This window comes from Apiospora marii (assembly GCF_038362585.1).
Source record: "Apiospora marii strain CBS 49790 chromosome Unknown utg000013l_segment0_segment0, whole genome shotgun sequence".
Taxonomy (NCBI): Eukaryota; Fungi; Ascomycota; class Sordariomycetes; order Amphisphaeriales; family Apiosporaceae; genus Apiospora; species Apiospora marii.
The window spans coordinates 1,415,126-1,437,399 of NW_027117384.1; the positions used below are offsets into that span (position 1 = coordinate 1,415,126).

At 54.9% G+C, this 22,274-nt stretch overlaps 7 protein-coding genes across 7 annotated transcripts; 2 read left to right on the forward strand and 5 right to left on the reverse strand.

Moving 5' to 3' along the window:
• Positions 1 to 5,827: 5,827 nt before the first annotated feature.
• Positions 5,828 to 6,916, reverse strand: PG985_015580 (uncharacterized protein; the record flags this gene model as incomplete). Its single annotated transcript, XM_066835346.1, has 1 exon — positions 5,828 to 6,916. The coding sequence occupies one exon, from the start codon at positions 6,914 to 6,916 to the stop codon at positions 5,828 to 5,830; it is 1,089 nt and encodes a 362-aa protein (XP_066676549.1).
• Positions 6,917 to 7,140: 224 nt separating this feature from the next.
• On the reverse strand, positions 7,141 to 8,610 carry PG985_015581 (uncharacterized protein; the record flags this gene model as incomplete). The annotated part of the gene is made up of 4 exons (XM_066835347.1): positions 7,141 to 7,432; positions 7,489 to 7,763; positions 7,862 to 8,274; positions 8,433 to 8,610. 4 exons carry the CDS (start codon positions 8,608 to 8,610, stop codon positions 7,141 to 7,143), a joined length of 1,158 nt encoding a protein of 385 aa, XP_066676550.1.
• A 1,735-nt stretch (positions 8,611 to 10,345) lies between these two features.
• PG985_015582 (uncharacterized protein) lies at positions 10,346 to 12,049 on the reverse strand (the record flags this gene model as incomplete). The annotated part of the gene is made up of 3 exons (XM_066835348.1): positions 10,346 to 11,532; positions 11,581 to 11,838; positions 12,034 to 12,049. 3 exons carry the CDS (start codon positions 12,047 to 12,049, stop codon positions 10,346 to 10,348), a joined length of 1,461 nt encoding a protein of 486 aa, XP_066676551.1.
• Positions 12,050 to 12,644: 595 nt separating this feature from the next.
• PG985_015583 (Pre-mRNA-splicing factor syf-2) lies at positions 12,645 to 13,571 on the forward strand (the record flags this gene model as incomplete). The annotated part of the gene is made up of 1 exon (XM_066835349.1): positions 12,645 to 13,571. One exon carries the CDS (start codon positions 12,645 to 12,647, stop codon positions 13,569 to 13,571), a length of 927 nt encoding a protein of 308 aa, XP_066676552.1.
• A 240-nt stretch (positions 13,572 to 13,811) lies between these two features.
• On the reverse strand, positions 13,812 to 14,763 carry PG985_015584 (NAD dependent epimerase/dehydratase; the record flags this gene model as incomplete). The annotated part of the gene is made up of 2 exons (XM_066835350.1): positions 13,812 to 14,578; positions 14,628 to 14,763. 2 exons carry the CDS (start codon positions 14,761 to 14,763, stop codon positions 13,812 to 13,814), a joined length of 903 nt encoding a protein of 300 aa, XP_066676553.1.
• A 626-nt stretch (positions 14,764 to 15,389) lies between these two features.
• On the forward strand, positions 15,390 to 16,211 carry PG985_015585 (uncharacterized protein; the record flags this gene model as incomplete). Its single annotated transcript, XM_066835351.1, has 1 exon — positions 15,390 to 16,211. One exon carries the CDS (start codon positions 15,390 to 15,392, stop codon positions 16,209 to 16,211), a length of 822 nt encoding a protein of 273 aa, XP_066676554.1.
• Positions 16,212 to 17,519: 1,308 nt separating this feature from the next.
• PG985_015586 (Serine/threonine-protein kinase) lies at positions 17,520 to 20,217 on the reverse strand (the record flags this gene model as incomplete). The annotated part of the gene is made up of 3 exons (XM_066835352.1): positions 17,520 to 17,929; positions 17,989 to 18,088; positions 18,139 to 20,217. 3 exons carry the CDS (start codon positions 20,215 to 20,217, stop codon positions 17,520 to 17,522), a joined length of 2,589 nt encoding a protein of 862 aa, XP_066676555.1.
• Positions 20,218 to 22,274: the final 2,057 nt, after the last annotated feature.

Below are 22,274 nucleotides of genomic sequence, written 5' to 3' on the forward strand. Positions count from 1 at the left end.
AAGAAGACGAGACTCTTTTATAAATCTTGAACCTTGAGGGGAAGACGATGATGACAATACGAGACGGGGGCAGGCGGTGGTCATTACATACTGCTGTTACTTCTCCCCCGGTACATTACCCGATTGCCTACATCTAGGGATTATACTGAACTGCCTAATGATTATCCAGGACTGCACTGGAGACTGGAGAGAGGACTCCATGACATGACCCCGACCCAAGTACTTTTGTTAGGCAGACTACCCAGCGCTGCTAGCATGTAGGAGGTGGAAGGGGACGGGCTGCTACTATGCAGGACTTAATTGGCAGCACCACCGCTATCATGCATCGTGCAGCGCAGTGCAGTGCAGACCCTGGGTTGCGTTGCGTGCGTGGGTGGTGGGAATGGGGGGCCGGCAGCAGCAAGCCTGGCAAGCGGGATGGGGGGTCATGTACATCCACGAAGGTACATGCAGACAGACAGCAGCTGCTCCAGTCTTTCTTCCCTACCCGCCCCGATGATTCAGCATCTCGATTGGGGATGATGGGTTGGGACGCGTACGTATGCCTCTGGTGTCAAACGCACACGTTTTCCTTCTTGCTTCCTCTCTTCCCTGCAACTGACGGCAGGGCCTGGTACTGGGCCTGGCAGGCATAAAACAAGACAAGCCGGAATGATCCAAGTGGAGAGGCGGTGTTTGGGCCGTGGGTGCGCGGGTGGTTCGCCGACCCCCTGCAACATCCATGAGACCTTCACTGCGCTGGTCGCGGGGGTGTTCCTTGGCCCCCTCTAGCTGGCCCAGAAAACGGCTTGGATTGGGTTGGATAAAACGACGAGGGAGTCATGGATTGCTCTTTATTCACTTTATACACCGCGTCCCACTGTGGTTGGGTAATTTCCCGACGAAACCAGATCCAACAGATACCCGTGCAAGATGGAGGCACAATGGAAACTGACAGGACTTCTAGAACTCATCAAATCTTACTGACGGAGGCCGTTACCTCACTTCCGTGAGGTATGACCAAATAGTTCAAGCTGATGATGACTATGACCATGATCAGGTACGTAAAGCCTGTATGTAGCGTGGCTGGCCTATCAGCACTTGATATCTAGCAGAAGCTGACGCTGTTAAACAGCTGAGCCTCCAGTTTGGACCAATTGACTCTCTGTCTCGGGTCTAGTGCTGAGGGCCTCCATTACTTACTGCTCACTCGCATATATTTTTTTTTCTTTGTTATCTGCAGACGAGGATGCCCCTCCAACATCTAACCTAACCCATTCCACGATGCGACCTGTTTCGCTCTATTGTGCGTGTGTGCGTGCTTGAATGGATATCATATCCTATACATACCATGTATGTAGGCGCAAGTCAAGCTCGAATATCCATGTCGCGCTTGAACCCAGTTCCGAAACGAGCTCTCGCCTTATCCACCCTTCCAGGCACGTTTCTCGAGGTTCGCCCTCGGATTGGTGATGACAGTCATTTGAACGTGCCTTGAGGGCGGATGTTCCTCAGTCTGGCCTCATCGTCGGCCCCACGGTCTGACTGAAGAATTTTCTCTTCTTCCCTAGGTCTGACTTTTCTGCCTATACTCTCTCGAGAATGGACCTCTCTCAGCCCTGAACCTTGAGTTGGCTCCTTGGCCAGTCCCACCTCCCACTCGTCGTCGATCAAGGCGGCCTTCCTCGTCCCCCCTAAACCAGGCGCAACCACCACACTTGCACAATCATGTACTCCGAGGACACAAATAAGGCGCTTGCCAAGTGGGGCGGAGCGTTACCCAGGCCCCTTCACCAGCCCAATTGCAGACATGCCCACTAGCTCGTAACGGTTCATTTCTTCACCGTCTTAGAAGGAGAGAGAGAGAGAAAAAAAAAAAACCAAATGCCGTCGAATATCGACCCGACAGGCCCGCTTCCAAGTCCTGTCATCACGGCCTTCCCGCCCGATGAAATGATCGAATTACTTCCTTGATTGAGCAGCTATTACTATATTTTTCTTCTGTTTCATCCATCAGCGCAGGGCTGTATTTGATGGAGCAGAGAACCGGTTCATTCGGTATTTATTGCGGGGAGTTTTACAACGCAGCATCGCATCGTAAACATGTTCTTAGTCGCCTTAAAAGGCTGTGGTGTCTAGACCTGCTATGTATTCATGCGCAAACCTCGAGATCCATTAGCGCTTGAGTCCGGAAGAAGTGGTCTTGGGGCGCTTGACAACTGGATCGGCGACTGGAGTCGTTCCCTTCCGAGTTTCCTAACTGATTGGGCGATACGACACACCGTACCAGGAGGCTCTGCAGTAGTTGTACGGACTTTCTCAATATGTACTACTGTTCTCTACTGGCTGCTATTGCGACCAGCTACTGCATATGCCTCCTCCGTTCGCAGTCGAACCCGAGCAGCAAATCATTACCCCTCTTGTAATTTCGCATCCTGGCTTAACCGCCGGCGCCCCGTTTCTAGACCGTCTGTTTGTGTCGGCTAGGGATCAGGGTGTTGGTGGAAAGGACAATGCTGTAATATGGCTCGTCCGGCCCCAGCCCAGCACTCTCCGGCGGACATGGTTTATTGGTCGGTTACATTAGGCCGAGACCGTGGGACAGAAGACCGTTGAAAGCCTGTCGGTCAGCACCCGGTCGCCAGGCACCGTTACGTCCGGGGATTGACATGTTCTTCTCGCTCTTCTGGTCTCGTATCCCCTCGCCGTCGCTGTATGTATGCTGGTGCAGAAGCTCGTGCAGCAGGTAGCTAGCTGGTTGACTGGCCAGCTTCGTGTGTGCGACCTTTTCCTTCCTTCTCGCCGGTGTCCCACGTGCATGGTTGCATAGGCTGGAAGATCTTGCTACGGTAACGGGAAGGCAGAAAAACTGTACCTTGGGAATGGATCCCCATGGGCTGTTCCGGATGAGTAGCCGGCTCCTGACGATGGAGTCAAAGTGGCACTCGAAACGGGTCAATGATCCAGAACGCCATTGCACCTTTTTAACTCTTTTCACAACGTACGGTTTTCATGCGAAGCAGGGGAAACTAAGATTTGAGTCACTGGATAAAAATTTAAGGGAGAGACAAAGAGAAGAGAAGAAGAAAAATCTCTGTCGCCGATACGCGATGTAGTACATCATCAATAAGCAGATGTCGCCTGCGACCATGTAAAATAGGTGACTGACTTAGTAGTAGCGCAGATTGCGACATTTCAACCTTGCGACATTCGGAAACCCTCGGCCTTCGATATCTCAAGTGTGGAGCCCGCAGGGCACGATAACCTCGCCGAAGCTGCCATCTTTTGGTATGTATGGCATGTACAGTGGGAGGAGAAGCACTCAATCGTAGTCATGGTAGGTTACACGCTCCAAAACCTGCAGTTGCCGTGTTCGTCTGCAAAGGCCGGCAGCGGCAGGTCCTTCCTTCTTTCCCTGCGCGAACACAGCATTAGATAAGGAATACCTACAGAATGGTAACCCACCCTCCCACACACAGACTCACACACACAAACACACAGACTCGCTGAGGTTTTTCTGGCACCTCGCCGCGCACAAATTTATTGATTGGCAGGTGACCAACTCAGACAGGAGCAAACCGTCATGAACATATGGTTAGGCGAGTGTACCGCAGGCCCCCGGACCCCTCTCAGCCTCTCTTCCGTCTGCAGGAACGTGATAGTTCCGACGCCCTTGCGAGTCATGAACCGGTTGCTTATCACCCCTCCATCAGACCCCGTTCAATGCACCGCACCAATCACCACGCCGCGCTGCAACCAGTGACTGCCTGCCCTCGCCGCGACCATCAGGGTGCTGCGGCTAAGGCCAGGCATTTCCAAAATCGGACACTGGGGGATCGCCCTGGTGGTGTGGGAGGTTTTTGGAGTCGAGATAAACCCCGGGTACAGGGTTCTGGTCGGCCGCAGCCTTGACGTGACATTCATTACCTAAACCGGCTCCGTGGCCTTCGGTAGGGATCAGCTGACGGTGGTGTTAGTGTTAGCCATCGCTAGCCGCCACTGTTCTGTTGTTGGGTGGTGGTGGCTGTGACACACGATACAACTCGTCTCTGCGTGGTGTGCTCAAGACAACAAACGGCACGCACGCATACGTTGATGGCATCTCTCGTAGCGCTGACGGCACATGACTTCATTCTCTGGTGCCACTAACCGCCCCAAAGTGCCGTGGGTTTCATACTGGATCGAATCCGAGATCGGGCCATCATGCGAGTCTCCCATGCACGAGCCCGGCAGTCAGTTTCTGTGCCTGAGACCCCGAATTCTCTCATCTTGGTTGTTGCTTGTTTGGTTCGCATGAAACAATTGTCACCACCAATAAACAACTACCCAGATCGCACGAATCACACGAATCAGACGCTCCTACCAACAGGCACTACAGCCTGCTTCGAAACAAGCCGTCACAAACAACTCACTTCTGCAGGTCCCGCTGCTGCAAAGGCCAGGGTTCAGCCGAGAAAAAAATGACCTCATATGTCAACCAACACTTGATGTCTCGAACATACAGTACATGACTGCACTTGGGCCGCTGTTTTACAGGATGCGGCGTCGCACAACGGCTACAGCAGTACAGTACACATGTGTTGGCCGTCCGGGCGTAGCAGATATTTCTACGGCCTTGTTGTCCTCTTTGAGATGCCGTCATTACGTGCGAAACGCTCACCGTGGCAGAGACCCTTATTGCCATGGCCTGGGCATGACCATCAGATCTGGTGCTATCACACGGGGTATCTGACGATTCGAGACAACTGGGGAGGCTCCAGTGAGGTAGCATTTACCACCCAACTGCCGAGCCCTCAGCATTAGAGAGTGAGAGGGGACCAACTCGGGGGTACTGAGAGCGCATTATTGAGTAATAGCCGGTCTCATTACGTACACTAAACCCCCGACGCGCGCCGGATCTCGCGGCCCCGTCCCGGATGCCAACGGTTTCCCCGGTGTTTCCTCCAGCTTTTAAGGCTTGAAAACAGACACTTGCAATGGATGGAGACAGCACGTTCCCGTTGGGGTGAAAACAGAATGACTCGAAACTTGTATTGTCCGTGTTTCGATCTCCCCATCCTTGAGACATACAAACTGCCATGCGTGCTGCGTGGGACTGCTACTTATTGCCGCATTCCTGTAAGGATGAACCCTCGCATTTAGTTAGCTCTCGTTATTAGTTGCCCGCTCCATTTGCCCGAAAGGCCCCCCTTTTCCCCCAGCAAAACCTCCCTTAACCCTTCATAGCTGTCAGCTGTCTTGTGGGACCCAGTGTTTTTCTTCGTGGAGAATTGGCTCTAATTGATGTCGTCGTATGACGATCGGGCGAGAACTAAAGATCGAGACGGCGCGGAGAATTGTTGGGCTTTCCCCAGGCACCTGGGCCTAGGCCGCGGATGGACCGCCCCAAAACGTCCACTGCCATCGGGACATAGTGAAGCGGACCAAGGAGGGGGTTGCATGAAGCCATAAGAGCAATGGCATATAGAAGATGCGTACATATTGTGCCAATCGTGATATCATCCAGATGCAATGCACTTTACAAGGAAGCTGACAATGCGGGCGATCGAGCTCATATTATGTCACGCATGCCGGACGCGCGTTCTCGTCGGGGCCGAGGTTTGTGGCGATGCAAGGCGACAGACATTGCTGCCACGCGCCATAGCCGATGCGGGCCAAGGATGGGAAACCAGGTACGGGACGCAGGACGGATGTGATCGAGCAACCAAAATAAAAAACAGAGGAGAAAGGCCCCGCCCAGCCGGGACCCGGGGTCGGTGGTCACCCCGCCAGAACCAAGCCGGCCGTTCCTCGGCATAGGTGGCTGTGCCAGAGAGTGCGGCCGCGCTGGGACGCGTCATCGATCGAGTTACATCTGGTGTCGCGGACCCTCCTCATCGGTCGCGGCCTGGCTGTTGCCGCCGTCATGGGCTTGTACACGTGGCTGTTCTCGGTGCCGGAGCGGGGTACTTGCGGCTGCAGGGTCTTGATGCTGCTGCTCAGTCATGGGACTTGAGCTCAGTGGCCCGTGGCTGTGTTCGCTGCCGGCCTCGAGCTCAGAGTGAGGAAATAGCTGGCCATGGCTGTTGTGGCGTTGCTGGTGCTGGTGCGGCTGCATCGTCTCCGTCGTGGGAGTTGTCGCAAGCGGGCTGATAGTGTATAACCCTGTGTGAGCACTCACGACCTCGGCGGTAGTCACAGGCGAACCTCCACTGGACCACGAATTTGGTGTTGCTGTCGTTGGCGGCGAGTTCATTGCAGTCTCCTCGTGGTCAACGTACTTCGGCGGCGGCGGCATCATCATGGCCCCTGGCGTGGATAGCGAGAAATGAGGTGTCCCGAACTGTCTCCGGTCATGTAGCTCGTGCATACCCTCGCTTCCGACCAGTTCGACCGGGGCTCGCATCACGCGGTGGGGAGTTGCTGGTGCGGGTGAGTAGTAGTACGGCGTCGGAAACGGCGCTCCATTCACCCCCGGGCTTGGCACGAAGGCGTACCCCGAGGTGTGCGCCGCCGCCGCCGCCGCTTCGGGAGAAGAAGCAGCAATGCTGTTGTGCTGGTAAGCGTTGTTGCTATTAAACACGCCAGGAGGACTAGTCCCGGCTGCTGCTGCTTGGCTCAGTCGAAGTTTCCGTCGGCGCCGGCCGACACGAAGACAGCAGCAGCCCGCAACAAGAGCCAAGGTACCTCCGACGCCGCAGCCGACGGCAATGCCGATGATGGCGCCTTTGGACAAACCGCCGGGGCGACTCTTGGGATTGCGTGCTGGGGGCGTGTAGCGCCGCGTTATCAGAGTCTTGATATCGGGGTCATCGAAGCCCTTGTCCGGTGCGGTCTTGGTGGCGCCTCCTTGGAAATTTCCGCCGATCTTGTCGAAAATCAACTCCGGGACAATGTAGCTGGTGATGTTGTTGCGGTATACCCTCCATCTAGCAGAAGATGTGACATCAGTCAGCATTTGGCAACGGGCATGTGAGTTGTGAGTAGCAGGAGTCGATGGCCGTGCAGACAGCGAAGAGACGAAAGGAAGAGCTACGCGCCAACTACTGTATGTCTTCCGTCTCGTATATGCATCTCGGCCACCTTCGTTTGTGCGGGTTTCTCTTGCCGCTCCGGATGAGAAAACTCCAGCGACAAGGTAGTAGGATGGGCGAGTTCACGATTAATGGTGACAGGACTGACTTACGGGGTTTTGTCCGGGTTCTGCTCTCCCATATCCAGTCCATGGGTGCCATACACCTCCTCGGAATCGCATATGGTCGAGTTCAGAGGGAAAGAACCGCCCATGACCAGCATCTGGGCGCCGTCTATGACATTGCAAGTCAACGAATGGTGCGGGCTCCCAACGAGCGCAGGGTTGCTATCTGGCCCCGGGTACATCTTGATCCACGTGAACGAAGGCAGGGACAGGATGTAGGCGTCGTCGAAACCGGCTTCATTGTCGGGCGGGAACCCGAGGCCTCCATAGAGATAGCTGTGTGGTTTCGTCAGCTAACTGATATGCCAGGACATACTCACATCCACACTCACATATTATAGCTGGATTGGTCAGGCGCCCCTGCATCCCCCGCACAGAAGCGCCTGCGCATGTCGGGGACGTCGCCGGAAGCGTGTTGGGTGTACCATTTCGAGCTGGCGATATCGAAAAGGTGGATTGTGTCCATGGGCTGTCCGATGGATGAACCGTTCCCCGGGTCTTGGACCCCGCCGAAGTACACCAGCATACCACGATCGCTGATGGGGAGGTACACCATGACACCCTCTGCTCTTTTGATGCCGTCGGTTGGACCCAGGAGGGGCTTGAACTGCGCAGTACAAAAAGGTTGGTAAGTTTGGCCAGGGGCGGCTATGGCATGGTCGAGATGAATGCGAACGGGGAATTGATTCTCTTGGACTTGCTTACTTCATTGGCATCCATGTCATACTTGACCAGGCCCGTGGTCGCCGCCCTGGGCCCCGTCCAGCCGGGGTTTGAGGCATTGTTCAACCACCCGCCATAGTAATACCCCTCGCCCCGCTCCGAGACGGCGACGCCCGCGCCGTAGCTGACGGCGCTGATGGCCGACGGCGGGCGCTCCATGGATTCCCAGCGGTTGCCGGCAACGTCGTACGCGTGCAGAGACGCGGCCGAGTCGGCCGGCGGCGGCTGGTCAGGGGTGTACTCGCCGCCGAACAGGTAGAACCGCTTGTTGACCTGGTCGCCCCAGAGGATGCCGCCGTGAACGATGGGGATGCTGGGGTCCTTGGCCGGGCCTTCATACAGCTGGGGCATGTCGTCTCCCTTGATAGGGTGGTCGAGGTCGAGGTACGTGAGGACTGAGTCTGTGTGGCCCATCGCCCAGCCCGGCCCCGGTCAGCCAACATTACCACACGAGCCTCTATCCTAGAGAGTGATAGAGAAGGGGGAGAGAGAGCATATTTCATGATATCTCATTCCAGTTCTCACCCAGGGGCCCCAAAAGAGCAATGCTTACTTGAGTAGTTCGTCGCATCGCTAGTCATGGGTTTATAATTGACGAACCCGCCATCGATATACAACTTCCGGTCGATGACGGTCGTCTGATGCCCGAACCGCCTGCAGAAGTCCTTGACGGGGTCCCGGGCTTGGGCGGTATTGATCGCACCGGCGACGATGAAAGCTAGGAGTAGCATTGTGCAGGATTTCATCACACGCAACTTCTGCCATACTGGTGGGGCCATAGTGTTGGTGATGGTAGTCGCGGCGGGTGTCGCTTCTGAGGGCGCCCGCGAGCCTCTTCTCGACAGTAACGACATGAACGAGTGGTGTAGGGCGAACAGCTACGATAGGAGAGAGAAGCAAGTCATGGTTGCCTGCTTGGGCATCTGTATTGTACTGTCTTATGGTGCCCTATCAGCTCCCCCAACCACTCTGTGGAAATATGCCAAGGCCCGTCATCTTACCGTATCACACATATATAATACGCAAGGCCGGTAGTTTTCTTTGTATCCCCCTTCAGCCGTACATGTACGTACTAGGCGAGTCAAATATGACCAGAGGTAAGCGGACATAAGACGATATACAGTGCATGATAGGTTAGGAACCGTCCTGCCGGGGGCGAAGCGAAGTTTGCTCCGACGTTGCGACAAATGGGAATCCTGGGGACCACACGATCCTAAAGGCCTCTTAAGCCACACGCATGGGTTCCGGCTGCCTGGGCCGCTAGAGATCGGCGCCTCTGTGCGGCACATCCCAGGACATGCCATGTAATATATATTTTCGACGCATATATCTTTCACGACGATGTCAGCACAGAACGAAGAATGAGAACTTATAGACCATAATCACCCGAGGCCTGATACCTGAAAGAGAGACCCTTTTCAAACTTGATCGCACCCCAACCGACCAGCGGTGTATCGAAAGGGATACCTACCCACCTCGCATGTTCGTTTAAGACAACGTTGACAACGGTCAAGATAATAAAGATGCAAGGCTCGCACCATAATCTAAACCGAAACAGGTATGAAGAAAAGATGTGCCGTACAGGGGCGCTGGGCTAGAGGATGGTCTGGACCTCCCCAATCGCGTGCGTGGCTCCAGCCCCAGGGCCTAGAACTCGTACTCGATGCTCAGCAGCTCAGTTGCGGCTGCATTAGCCGGGACGGGGATTGCAGCCCGTGTAGTTGGTAGCTACCAGTTACAGTACTCGGCCTTTGCATCACTCAATCACCCAGCGCCATTGGACAGGGTAGTAGCAAAGGCGATAACGAGCGGACAAGGCATGGGAGGACAAGGACTTTTTGGACTTGTTCACACGAGCTGTCCAGCTGCAAAAACTAACGCGGTAGTGCGTACGCATGTAGTACGATGTATACGTAGTACGGGCAGCCCAAGGGGACATCAAATGTTTGCTTACCGGGTACCTAGCTGCAGTAGTCCCATACCATCCCCGACGAATCAAATAATTGGGCATTATCGGGCTCCAGGACACGACCAGCTTTTCGCATTTGTACGAGTAGTGTGTTGTTATATGAACATTAGAGTTGGACCTAACCGACGACACGTCTTTTTGTTAACGTGCTTACTGTATGCGACAATGTCTCACATGCCGCTGTTTGTGTCGGCTGTTGAACTCGAGTACTTCCCCGATAGCTTGTCTCCCGCTCGACACGTAGGGCTGAAAAGCGCCGTTGTGCTGACTCAAAGTGCACGGCTGCAGGGGCCGTCTGCAACGGCGCGTCTAGATCTGTGGAAATACCGAGTATTTTCCCAAGTAGGTATATATAATGGCCCCCGGCCTCCCAGCAGCAACTTCAGTTGCTGCTGGCTTGCTTTCGACATCTGCATCTTGGCCCAATCACTGGGGAGCCGAGGGGACCAGAGCTCCCGATGGACACGACGGAAACCCGTTCCCGACCGACTCACCGATCAACTTGGCTCTGGCTCATGTATAATTTTCATCAAGCGTGACATGGCCGCTGTGATATTGCTGATGCGCAGAGCTTCCATTACGCCGAGCCGCCATTCTTTAGGGGTCGTTCTTGGCCCAATATTGTGGTGTAATAAGACAGAGACCTCATGGTTAAGACTTGGCTTCTCACGCCTAGGCACGTAGTTTGAACCTGTGGCCTCTGTTGGCCCAGCATCGATGGACGAATCCATTATCGTTTGTATGTCGAGCTTGCAATCAGCTTCGTAGTCACCAGTACCATGCTCAACTGATTCCGGAGCGAACGTTATCCGACCACTTTGTACATTTCGGCGAGCTCTCATGACGGCGATTGCGAACCAGTGGTGGCATTCGGATGGGATAAGAGGGGTGTCTTCCTGAACTGACTTCTGAGCGATATGCCATATGGTCCGAAAAGCCCCCAGCTCGCCAAGTATATGGAGAAGGTGTCGGTGGTGGCTGAATAGATCTTTCTCTTCTGTACGGAGAATCTTCTGGAATGATGCCCCATAGTGTTGGCCACGCATGCTATGGCCAGTAAGTGTCGTATATGCCGCAACGCGTGATGCCCTCGTCTCCTGGGCTCCATATTGATCCTTATTATGCCCCGGTTGCGACGTGAGGAATAACAAGACCCTTTCAAGAGCTTCGTTCACACAGCGAGTCATGTGCTTGTGCTTCCAGGCGTTTCCGAAGACTCCAAAGTACATCTGCATCGCCGGGAAAGCCCCAACGAATGCCGCTGTGCGCAAGCCCATGCCGGCGAGATTGGAAGGTATCGGGATTTCCTCGGACGCCAGTCTGATGGTCACATCATTTAAAAAAACGGCAAGATCCTTCAGCTCGTCCCAAGACATCACGGATTCCAATTTCGCACAGCGGCTTGCGATGGCACTACTATATGGACGACCGATCAATTTGCAGCCTCCAGGTCTCGCTAGCAGAATTTGGGTGGCCCTTCTCATCTCAGTCAAGGTTCCATGCTCCTGAATCTGGCGGGCGAATGTGTCAATGCTGAGCACATCTGGGTCCGCTGCAGCCTTTTTATGCTTTTTCTGCCGATGCATGAGGTACGGCACGCCCCTGGCCACGTCTTCTTGCGCGTGGTGGGGAATACCGTTACACCGATGAACAGTGTCTGTGATGTCCCCGAATCTGGAGCTTGCTGCATAATTGATCCGCGTTTGCTCCCCCATAACCCCGGATGACGGACCTAACAATGTGTAAGAGATGATGTCTAGATCAGATACATGCCAGGGATTATATTCCTGGGCATCTGTGTCGTCAGACTGTTGGCTGTCTTGGAGGTATCGGTCCTCGAACCGTTGAACACGTCTGGTTAGAGCTAGCTGCTCATAATTATCAACGGTTCTTAAAGGATCGGGGGCGCCATCGGTGGTTGGGTCATATTTGCGAACATGTTTGTTCCCTTCGGCTTCGAGGTCGAGAATCAGCTCGGAGAGATCATACACTGGATAGGTGTTGCGCATAGGCACCTGTCGGATCTTCTTAGGCCAAGGCTGTTGCCTTCTGCTTGATGTCCTCGCGGTCCGAGCGTGGCAGGGCAGAGTCTGAGACAGAGATGGAGGCAGAGGTAGAGGTTGAGACCGCGAGCGGGACCATAACGGATGCGAAGTCGAGCGGGACCCGCAGGCGGGCAGCGGACGGCTCAATCGTTGCATTTTCGCGATATCGAAAAGATGCCTCCATCCGGCATGATCTGGTCATGCAAGGCGTGCTCGAAGGTTATCTTGCAATATGCATCGTGGGAATTGACAGAGAGAGCATGAGGGATGATCCCCGATCAGCAATGTGGAGTTTGAGACATTAAGGCGGGCAAGAAGCGGGCGCTATGGGACTCGTCCCCAGTTTCCCCAGAGTATCTTGATCTTAGCCTCGGGAACGCGCGATCTGGTCGCGTGCTAGGATCTGGACGGAGCAGAAACAACAGCCAATGGCCATGCAAAGGCGGGTCAGACGGCTGCTTGGTTTTTCCGAATCCAGTACTGTGTACTTCTCACTGTACCCCACTTCAGCCACGACAATGGGCAGGCTGAGTTTGACAGGTACTTTGCTTCCAGTACGGGTACATCGTAAACTGTAACTGCATTTGATTTGTTTTCTCCGATACGCCTGACATCACTTTTGATAAATCATTTAATTCGTTCAACCTTCCACCTAATAACAAGCCCAACTACCTTCAAACCTGCCACCATTACCGTACGCCCGATTGCACAGCTCGATCTTGATTTTACCGGACACCACAAATTCATCGCCATGCCTCCCGCTAAGAAGAGAAAGACGGCTGCTGCCGCTGCTGTTCCAGTAGAGGAGGCCGAGATAACAAAGCCTACGTCAAAGTCGCCAGAGCCAACACCGACAGAGGAGACCAACGAGTCCAAACAGCAACAAATAACAGAGGCCGGGGCAGACGCCTCATCCAAAAACACAGAGGCAAGCGCCGACAAGGCCCAGGACCGCATGGCCCGCTTCCGCGCCCTCCAAGCCCGAGCCAAACAGTCCTCGGACCACAACCTCGCCGAGGCCACCAAGGAATCGCAGCGCCTCGCGTCCGACCCCTCGGCCCTGACGACCATCCACCGGAAGCGGGACGTGGCGGCCCACAAGCTGCTCAAGGCGGAGACGGAGGAGGCGGGCGACGACTTCGAGCGCAAGCGGGCGTGGGACTGGACGGCCGAGGAGAGCGAGCGCTGGGACAAGCGCGTCAAGAAGCGCGCCGCCGCCCGCGACAACAACGCCTTCCAGGACTACCGCGGCGAGAGCAACAAGGTCTACAAGCGCCAGCTGCAGAACCTCGCTCCCGACATGGAGCGGTACGAGCGCGATAAGATGGCCGCCATCGAGAAGGCCGCCGCGTCGGGCGGCCTCGACATCGTCGAGACCGAGGACGGCGAGCTGATCGCCGTGGACAAGGACGGCAGCTTCTATTCCACGGCCGACTCGACCAACTTCATCAACAACAAACCAGAAAAGGCGGCGGTCGATCGTCTGGTCGACGACCTGAAGAGGGCCGAGGAGAACAGGCTGAAGAAGAGGAAGGAGCGTATGGCTGAGAACGGAGACGACGGCGACGTCACCTACATCAACGAGAAGAACAAGCAGTTCAACATGAAGCTGAACCGCTTCTACAACAAGTACACTGCGGAGATCAGGGACAGTTTCGAGAGAGGTACGATGATCTAAAGGATCGGGGTTGGATTTGATTAGAGACAAGTGAATGAATGAATGGCTTCATTTTACCATTCTGGCGTATTGTATTGTCTGGAGACAAGAGGAACAAGGCGTTGCGGCTATATCTACAGTCTACGGGAGATGCATTTGAATAATAATTATACAATACAGGCTTCACACGCCAATGACAAAACAGCAGCACTGCCTCCTTTGCCCTTGAAATCTGAGTACTTTTTATGCTTGTTTGATGCCTTACAGCATGTTCTTCCTCCATGCCTTCTCCGCCAACTTCTCGATCTCGGGCACCTCGACGGGTCCGCGTACCGACTCGTCCTCGAGCGCCTCCACCACGGCCTCGGCCACGACCTCGACCTTGAGGGGCTTGGTGCCGGCCGCGCCCATGAAGCCGCCGAGGACGCCGCCGGTGACGGTGTTGAACATGGCCCCCATGCCCGTCATGGCGGCCATGCCCATGGTGATGGGCCGCGAGGGGTCGTAGAGGAAGGGCGGGCGGACGAAGACGCCGCGCAGGCGGGGGAAGCGGCTGGCGATGGTGTCCTCGGCCTCGCGCTTGGTGGTGATGTAGCGCGCGGGCAGGACGGGCGCCCCCGCGGCGGCCGAGATGTAGACGAAGGCGCGGGCCTGGGCCTCGTCGGCCTCCTTGGCCAGCATGATGGCCGAGTCCCGGTTCATGTTCTCGTACGTCAGCTGCTGCTTCGTCTCGGGCGGCCGGATGTCCTCGCTCGTGCCCTCGGGGACGTGGCGGTCCAGCGGGTTGCCCGGCCGCGGCGCCCCCGAAAAGGCCCGCGACAGCCCCGCGATCGGCGACTCCTGCCCCGAGACCACGCCCTTGTAGTCCGCCTCCAGCAGGATGCCCATGCTGTGGATCACGTAGTCGGCGCCCTTGAGCAGCGGCACGTAGGTGGCCGGCCGCAGGATGTCGGCGCGCTCCCACGTCACTTTATGGGCCCAGACTGGCGGCGTAGCCGATGCTGTGACGGTGTTCCATTTGGGCTCGCCTGACCGACTGTATATATAGTTGTTAATATAATTATGCCCTGCTTATACCAATTTCATCGAGGTGAGGTGCGTAAGCTTGCCTTATGGATGTGACATTCCAGCCTCTTGCTACGGCGTACTTGCAAATCCGGGATCCAAGAAACCCGTTGCCACCGCACACGACGATTCGCTTGGCAGCTGACATGATGTGAAGAGGGAACCAGGGATTTACAGAAAATAGTGAGTTCAGATGTCAGTAGGATAGTGTGGTTTGACCGGGTTGAAGCGGCTCTAGTGCAGGAAGTAGGTAGGTAAGTAAGTCCTAACTCCCGTCTTGATCTTGAAGGTGTTTCTTGGACGGAACAAATTCCTTTCCCGCTTCCAGTCGTGAATTTGAAGTGTAGGGTTCAATGCAACCCGAAAATATATAAGCTAATAGGTTCCTCAACCGACTGTTCAAATCAAAATATCAATTGACAGACTTTGAGGATCTCAGATTCCAGGTTTGGCAATCTCATGTGTGTAATACTCGAAAAGTCATGTCATCATCATCACATGTACGAGGCTGAAGTACCTTGAAGGTCCGTCGCTGAAGCTAGGTAGATAGTTCATTTGATAGGTCGCATTTGACCGCTAAAGTGCGCAGACCCCATCGCAATACAAGCTTCGCTGCAGGGATCTTTTCGGTGCCTGCATGAGGCTGAGAGGATGTTGGATCAGTTCAATTGATTAATCTACGATTCCTACCAACATCATCAATCGATTTTCGATCCAACACCTCTCCGACCGATCACTGCTAGGCGGCAGCAGCAGCAGAAGAAAACAGCAACCATGGCCCCCGTCAACGCCGGCAAGCGCATGAAGGGCGTCCAAATCTTCCGACCCTTCGTCTACGGCACGACGGCGAAACCCTTCAACGACACGGACAACCCTCGCCCCGCCGGCGTGCCGCTCGACCACACGCACTCGTGGCAGGTGTTCGTCAAGGGCGTCGAGGACACCGACATCTTCTACTGGGTGCGGCGCGTGCAGTTCAAGCTGCACGAGTCGATCCCGAACCCAATGCGCAGCGTCGACGCCGAGCAGATCCAGAAGGAGAATGCCGGCAAGCCCCCGGCCAAGCAGCAGCGCGCCTTCGTCGTCAACGAGACGGGCTGGGGCGAGTTCGAGATCACCATCAAGCTCTACTACAGCTCCCAGAGCGGCGAGAAGCCCCAGACCCTCTACCACCACCTGCGCCTACACCCCTACGGCCGCACCGACGAGGAGAAGGAGACGATGCGCACCCAGGGCGGCGGCGAGATCAAGGCCTGGACCTACGAGGAGCAACTCTTCAACGAGCCCTTTGAGGAGTTCTACAAGGTCCTCACCTCGGGCGCCCGCGACAAGGGCACCGGCAGCACCGGCGGCAAGGGCAAGGGCAAAGGCAAGTCCGTCGCGCCCCCGCAAGAAGGTGACGTCAAGGAGCGCAGCGCCATGATCCCGCTCGCCAACCGCCCCGGGCAGCCCTTCAGCCGCGAGACGGAGCAGCTCGAGATCAAGCGCCTTAAGGAGGCCGAGGAGAAGGTCGTCGAAATGGTGCGCGCCATGAACAAGGCCATCAAGGCCAAGGAGGAGGAACTCGCGGCACTGAAGGCGGCCAATGCCGGTTAGGAGGCCGGCAGCGGTTCAGATCTTATACAGAATGCTGCTGATTACAAGAGGCTCACTGGTGCCGAATTACTTCCGCCGGCGACGTCACGCAAGCGGCGCACCGCCTCCAACAACAAAACCACTACCACTGCTTCAAGACAGGGCAGGGCATCATCGTCCATGACACCCAACCTATCTAGCCTCGAGCACAATCTGCAGAATTCCAGATGGATAGAACCTGTCAAGTCAAGAATCATAGCTTCATCTGCTGGCAGGCTGGTGGTTCGACTGGTCGTCGGCGATAAGGAACAGCTCGCTAAATTCGACAGCGACGATAGCGACAGCAGCCAGGGGGAAGAAGACGAAGACAGCGAATGAGAGAGATGGGCGAGAGGGGTGATGCGGTGAAACATCAAAAGCTCTCGAGATGGACTACTGCTGGTTATTGCTTTGGCGTTAAGGAAAGGACAGGTGCGTCGCGGCAAGCGACGCATTCTACTCGACTCGGATATGTTTAGGCCACTGAGCGACGGAGTTGGCGGCGTCATTGATATGTTCGGTTCATCAACCGTGGGCTTTCAGTTCACGACAAGGAAAAATGTATCCACCGGGGTGTCCATACCAAATAAGTAGATGCATAGATGCTGAATTTACTTACAGTGCTTAAGTATCTCTGCCTTGATGCATTGTACGATAATTGACTCGCATTGTATTTTATGGAAACATGTCTGTTGTACATCCCAATAGTTGATTCTTATATGTATAATATAGCCTGGCTCTGTATAGTCCCGGCAGGCGCCGAGGCCTTTCGTCTATGGCTGAACACATAAGAGACGCAGCAGCCACGAACCGACATGCTGCGCAATATTTTAATTTATTGAAGCTTCCGAGGCCGAAATGTTGCGTCATCCAACCCAACCATCCAGACACCTAGGGGGGTTAAGTCTAGCCCCTTATATAGCCAAACAATTAGTCGCAGGCTTGTCTATATCGACCTGCCCCAGGAAGACTACAAAGCGCCCCAGACCCTGACAGGGTTTGGTGAAGACGGTCGAGTGCCACCGGGCCACGCTGTGGAAGGTCTGATCGTATAACCTTTCGTATGACCCGATCCAATCGTTACGACCATCTTGTTTCCTTGCGCAAATTGCCTTCATATGAAGTGCATTTATCATATCCGCCAACGCCTTCGTATCAACAAACTCTCGGGGAATATGCGGGACCCTAATGGCAAGATGCAAGCAAACCTTGGACAACAACGGCAGGCAAGAGGGGGCTGTTCCGAGCCCCGGTCTAGTATGGGAAATGGGGTATCGTTTTATTCGTCGCTTATTTGGCATGCTTGCGGAAAGCAAGCAGCTCGGATAGACTGCCCAGGACGCAACCATGCTTCAAGAAGTCGTGTTGCAAAAGTTCCTCCGCAGATGCACGGCTCTTGACATCCACGCAGAGACAGACTGACAGGAACGCCTTAAGCTCCTTGCTGAGCTTCTCGGGCTTCTTCAAGCGCGGCGTGCCGTTCGTTGCAATCAGATACAGAGCCTTGAGGGGCTCCTCGTTCAGGTAAGGGGGTTCCGACTCGATCATCTCGATGGCCATGATGCCCAGGGACCAAATGTCGACCTTGGGGCCGTACTCCTTCTGCTTCACAACCTCGGGGGCCATCCAGTAAGGTGTGCCCACCATGGTCGCACGCTTCGACTTGGTTTCGGTAAGCTTGGCGCAGAAACCGAAATCAGCTGCATCGTGTGTTAGTTTAAGAAATACTAGGAATATTCAGATGAAAGGGATTACTGACTAATCTTGACATTGCCCCGAGCATCAAGAAGAACGTTGTCACTCTTGATATCACGGTGGATAATCTGTTGTCTGTGGAGATGGTCCAAGCCACGGCAAGTCTGATACATGTTAGCTGGGCCACGTTAATGCCTTGGATTGTTGTGCTCACCTCGAGGCAAATGGTGGAGATCTGCTCCTCGCTAATCACGGGGTTGTTGTCAATAACATCAGTCAGAGCACCTCCCTCCATGTACTCCATGACGACCCATAGCTCGGAGTTGTTGTTACGCAAGAAGGCATCGAGGAAGTTGACAATGTTTCGGTGTCGGCTGTCCTTCATAACCATGATCTCGTTCACGATAAGCTCTTTACGAGGCTGGTGGGCAAGATCCATCTGCTTGATAGCAACCTGGGCGCGAGGTCCCTGGGCGCGCAAGACATCGCGTGCAACTGGCGATATAGCTGTGTCCTTGACCTTGGCCACGTAGACGGAACCAGACGCACCCTGACCAATCTTCTTCTGCTTGGCATATGAGATATTGGGGTCATCCTTGGAGACGACCTCAATAAGCTTCTGCATGACCTCCTTCTCAGACATGGTGGACATCCGCACATCCCGCTTTGGTTCGGCTGGCGGCTTAGCTGTAAGAGCTGCTTCCGCAGCCTTGACGCTGTCGCTCTGCGACTGCTGCTGCTGCTGCTGCTGAGGCTTAGGGGGGACATTGAGCGGCTTCACAGGGGCAACAGGGCCAGGCAGCTTGGAAGATTGACCCTGGGACTGGCCATTGGCACGGGGCTGCTGGGGAGAACCGTTCATGCCATTGGGATAGCGCTGCGCCGAAGAGCTGGGCTGGTCGTTCCTGGGAGGCATACGCTGCTGGCCCGCCGGATCACGCAAAGAAGACGAGCTTTGCTGCGAAGTGAGCGGTGGTCGCTGTCCAGATGTAGGGGCAGGAGGTGCGGGGCGCTGGGCGCGCAGGGCGCTGGGCTGGGCATTAGAAGGCTTAGGTGCAGGAGGAGCAGCACGGCTAGGGTTGTATCGGTCGTTAGACGGGGCGCTGTAACCGCCGCCGATCTCTTGTTGCGCCATGGGAACCTTGGTCTTGGGCAAGGAGGCGTTGTATTCTTCCAACTCGCGGCGCTCCTGCTCCAACTCTCGTTGTCTCTGCTGCTCGAGCTGCTTCCTTCGCTGCTCTTCCCGCAGGGCCTCGGTGCTTTGATAATTAGATGACATGCCCTGCATCTGCTGGCGTTGCTGCGAGGTCTCCGTTTGGCTCGGTCGAGTAGCATTGGACATGGACTGGTTCGGCGTAACGGGCTGGTACTGGTTTTGCTGCGGCCGCTGCTGCTGCTGCTGCGAGGGCGGCATCGGCCGAGGCGGTGCCACCGAGTTGCCTCCGCCATATTGCATCTGCTGCTGCTGTTGCTGGCTTCCAGGAGGGGGCGTACCACCTGGGAATTGCTGGGGGTTCTCCGCCCGCTTGGTGAGATCAGAGTAGAAGTCGAGAACCTCGAAGACAGCCTGGGGATTTCTCTCGTAGTCCTCCTTGGTGATGGCCGACGAGTTCAGCAGCTTCGACCACTCCGGCGGCAACCCCACGAACTGACCCGTCTGTGGGTCGAAACCAACGTGTACCGCATGAGAGAAATTGGTTGGGTTACTCACACCGCCCATCGTAGGACAGCGCCCATACAGAACATCAATCCAGTCGTAAAGATCGTCATCGCTCTTTGTCCTAATCTGGAGGGTTCGGATCGAGTTTTCGTCGTCGCCAGGGCTGTTGGATTGTCCATTTGCATGTCTTTTGATTTCGAAAATGGTTCCTGCTGCCTCGACTCTTCCCACGTTGACGACGTCCTTTAGAAACAGGGTGTATGATATTTTGCCGCCTTCAGTCTTGTGGAAATCTAGCGATTCCTTGCGCAAAATCAGGAACTTTTGCTTCCACGGTTGAATGAAGTTCCTGCTCTCTTTGACCGAGGCCCACCCCTCTTTGATGACCGCGACGCCCCCAAGGCCATCGGCATTGTTGGATCTCTCACGGGCCAGAGGCAGAGAAATGGTTGATCCAGTGTATGTTGATGTCGCAGTGCGTGGTACAGGCGAAATGGTCATACTAGACATGCTGCCCGGGAGGTTGGTGTTGGGTGTCAAATTGAGCCTCGGGCCCTGCCCTGGCGGTCGCGGGGCCGGGCCAGGGTTCATGAATTGACCCTGGTTGTACATGCTGCTGTTGTTTTGAGCCATGGTTAGTTCTTGGTTGCCATTGATCGCGATGTGTTGACCGTGGTTCCTCTACAGGAGCATATTCAAGAAGGTCTCAGAAGGTAGGTTGGTAGGTAGGCAGGCAGGTATTGAGTAAATGGGTTACAGAAGACGGTTATTTGGCGACCCTAGTGGGTAACAGACGAGGGAGTTGGGGGGCCGAGATGACAGGCTAGAGGTGCAGGTGGTAGGAGAGACAAAAAACCCCGCCGCCACCATTCAGGGGGTTTAATGGGCTGGATTTAGGATGTTGCTTGCTGGCCAGCGCCAAGCTGAAAGAAAGCCCAAGCAACGACCAAGTGGAAGGACGTACCTATTCGGGGGGGCTGCCATCCTGAACTATGTGGGTTTGGGAATTAAAGAGCCAGACAGTGGTGCGTAGGCGGATTGATCAACAGAGGTCCAAATTACGGTTTGAAGGTTGGGTTGCTCTCGATATATCTGTTCGAGATATCTCGCTGGGCTTTGTCAAGAAGAAAAGCCCTGGTGCACTAAATCATCCGCCAAATGTTAGTTGCGATTGTTTTCAACCACCCGAAGAGGCGATCAAACCCAGATTGCTGGATGAGGAGGGAGGGGTCGAAGTGCATGTCTTACCTACCTATACGACGGCCGTGAAAGGAATGCTAAGTGGTGCCGCTTTGATGGGTTGCGAATTGTAAAAAAGCAACAACAGGAACAGGCATAGGCCGTCAATCGTAACAAAGAGAGCGCGCGCGCGATATCCTTCTGTCAGGTGGTGGTAATCTTGCGACAAATGACAGGTACAGGATTGTGGAAGCCGATCAAGTTGGGTCGGATTGGAGGGTGGCAGTCCTATTCGAAACCACACGAGAGAGAGTGTGTGTGGTGGTGGCAGCGCCGAAAGCCTGACCTACATAAGTGCAGGTCGGTGTACGTGAGGAATTAAGTGCTTCACCGTGGCTTTCGTTTCGGAAACGCTGCTACTGCTGCAAGAGCAGGTATAATGTTGAGGGAGGTTGTTTTCGCTTTGGTTTCCCTCGTCCCTTCACCACCGAATTTTGTTTTATTGAACTGGAAAAGGGAAAAAGGGGTAGAATGGCAGAGGGAGGAAGTTTGCTGTGTCGTTGCCTTTTCCCGGGGCGATATTGCGGTCAGGTCAATCCAATCAAGCTGGTCCTGAAAGGGCCAGTGAATTTGGAGAGTTGGGTGTGTCCCCAATGTTGCGTTGCAGCGGTGTCAGGGTGTGTGTGTGTGGGAGGGATCGACTACTTGTAGGCATGTAGGTACTTGTCGACTGCATGTAGGTAATAAGAGGAGTTGCATCAGTCAATCAATGTATGGGAGTACTGGTAGCCAGCCTAACCTCCTCCTGCCACCAGGGTCTGTGACTAGCAGGACTTGGGCGCCTCGACCGGTGATAAGGCAGGACGAGCAAGGGGGCCACTCCAGTGGCTCGTACAAGTCGGTCGTGTCAGATCAGATCAGGGTCAATAGAATTGAACATGGAGCCAAAAAAAGAGGTCGGTAGGCAGGTCGGGCAGGTCTCAACCCCATCAATCAGCAGGACTTACGTGTAGAAAGGCAGTCTCCATGTAAAAGGCCTCGTGGCATGTAATGAGGACGGCCAACTTTCGATTCGACCTGGGCCGGCTGAACGAGCCTTGGAGCCAGACGATACAGCAGCAAACCCAGTGTACTTTTACTGCATGTAACACCCTGAAAGCACGGAAAACAGCCAAGCCGATTTGCTTGGAAGGGATCGCCCTTCCCTAAACTAGCAAAGCCGGATGGGGCGTCTTGTCGGCCCCCCTGGTCTGCTGGTCTTCTTCCTTCCAGAGAAAAGAGATGCTGGATATTTGTCGTGTGCTAAGTTGAAACAAAAGGAGCCCTTTTGCCTGCGGCTCTGTTGCAGCAGATTCAAAGTACCTACATTTGGATTTGTTGGTGCCATTGAAGCGACCGCTGGGATACGGAGTAAAGCGTACTTTGCCTACCGATCAGCATCCAGTCTTTTATGATTCCATGGACGACGACAGCTTGCTTGTGATTGCATGTACGCAACGGGAGGGCACTGA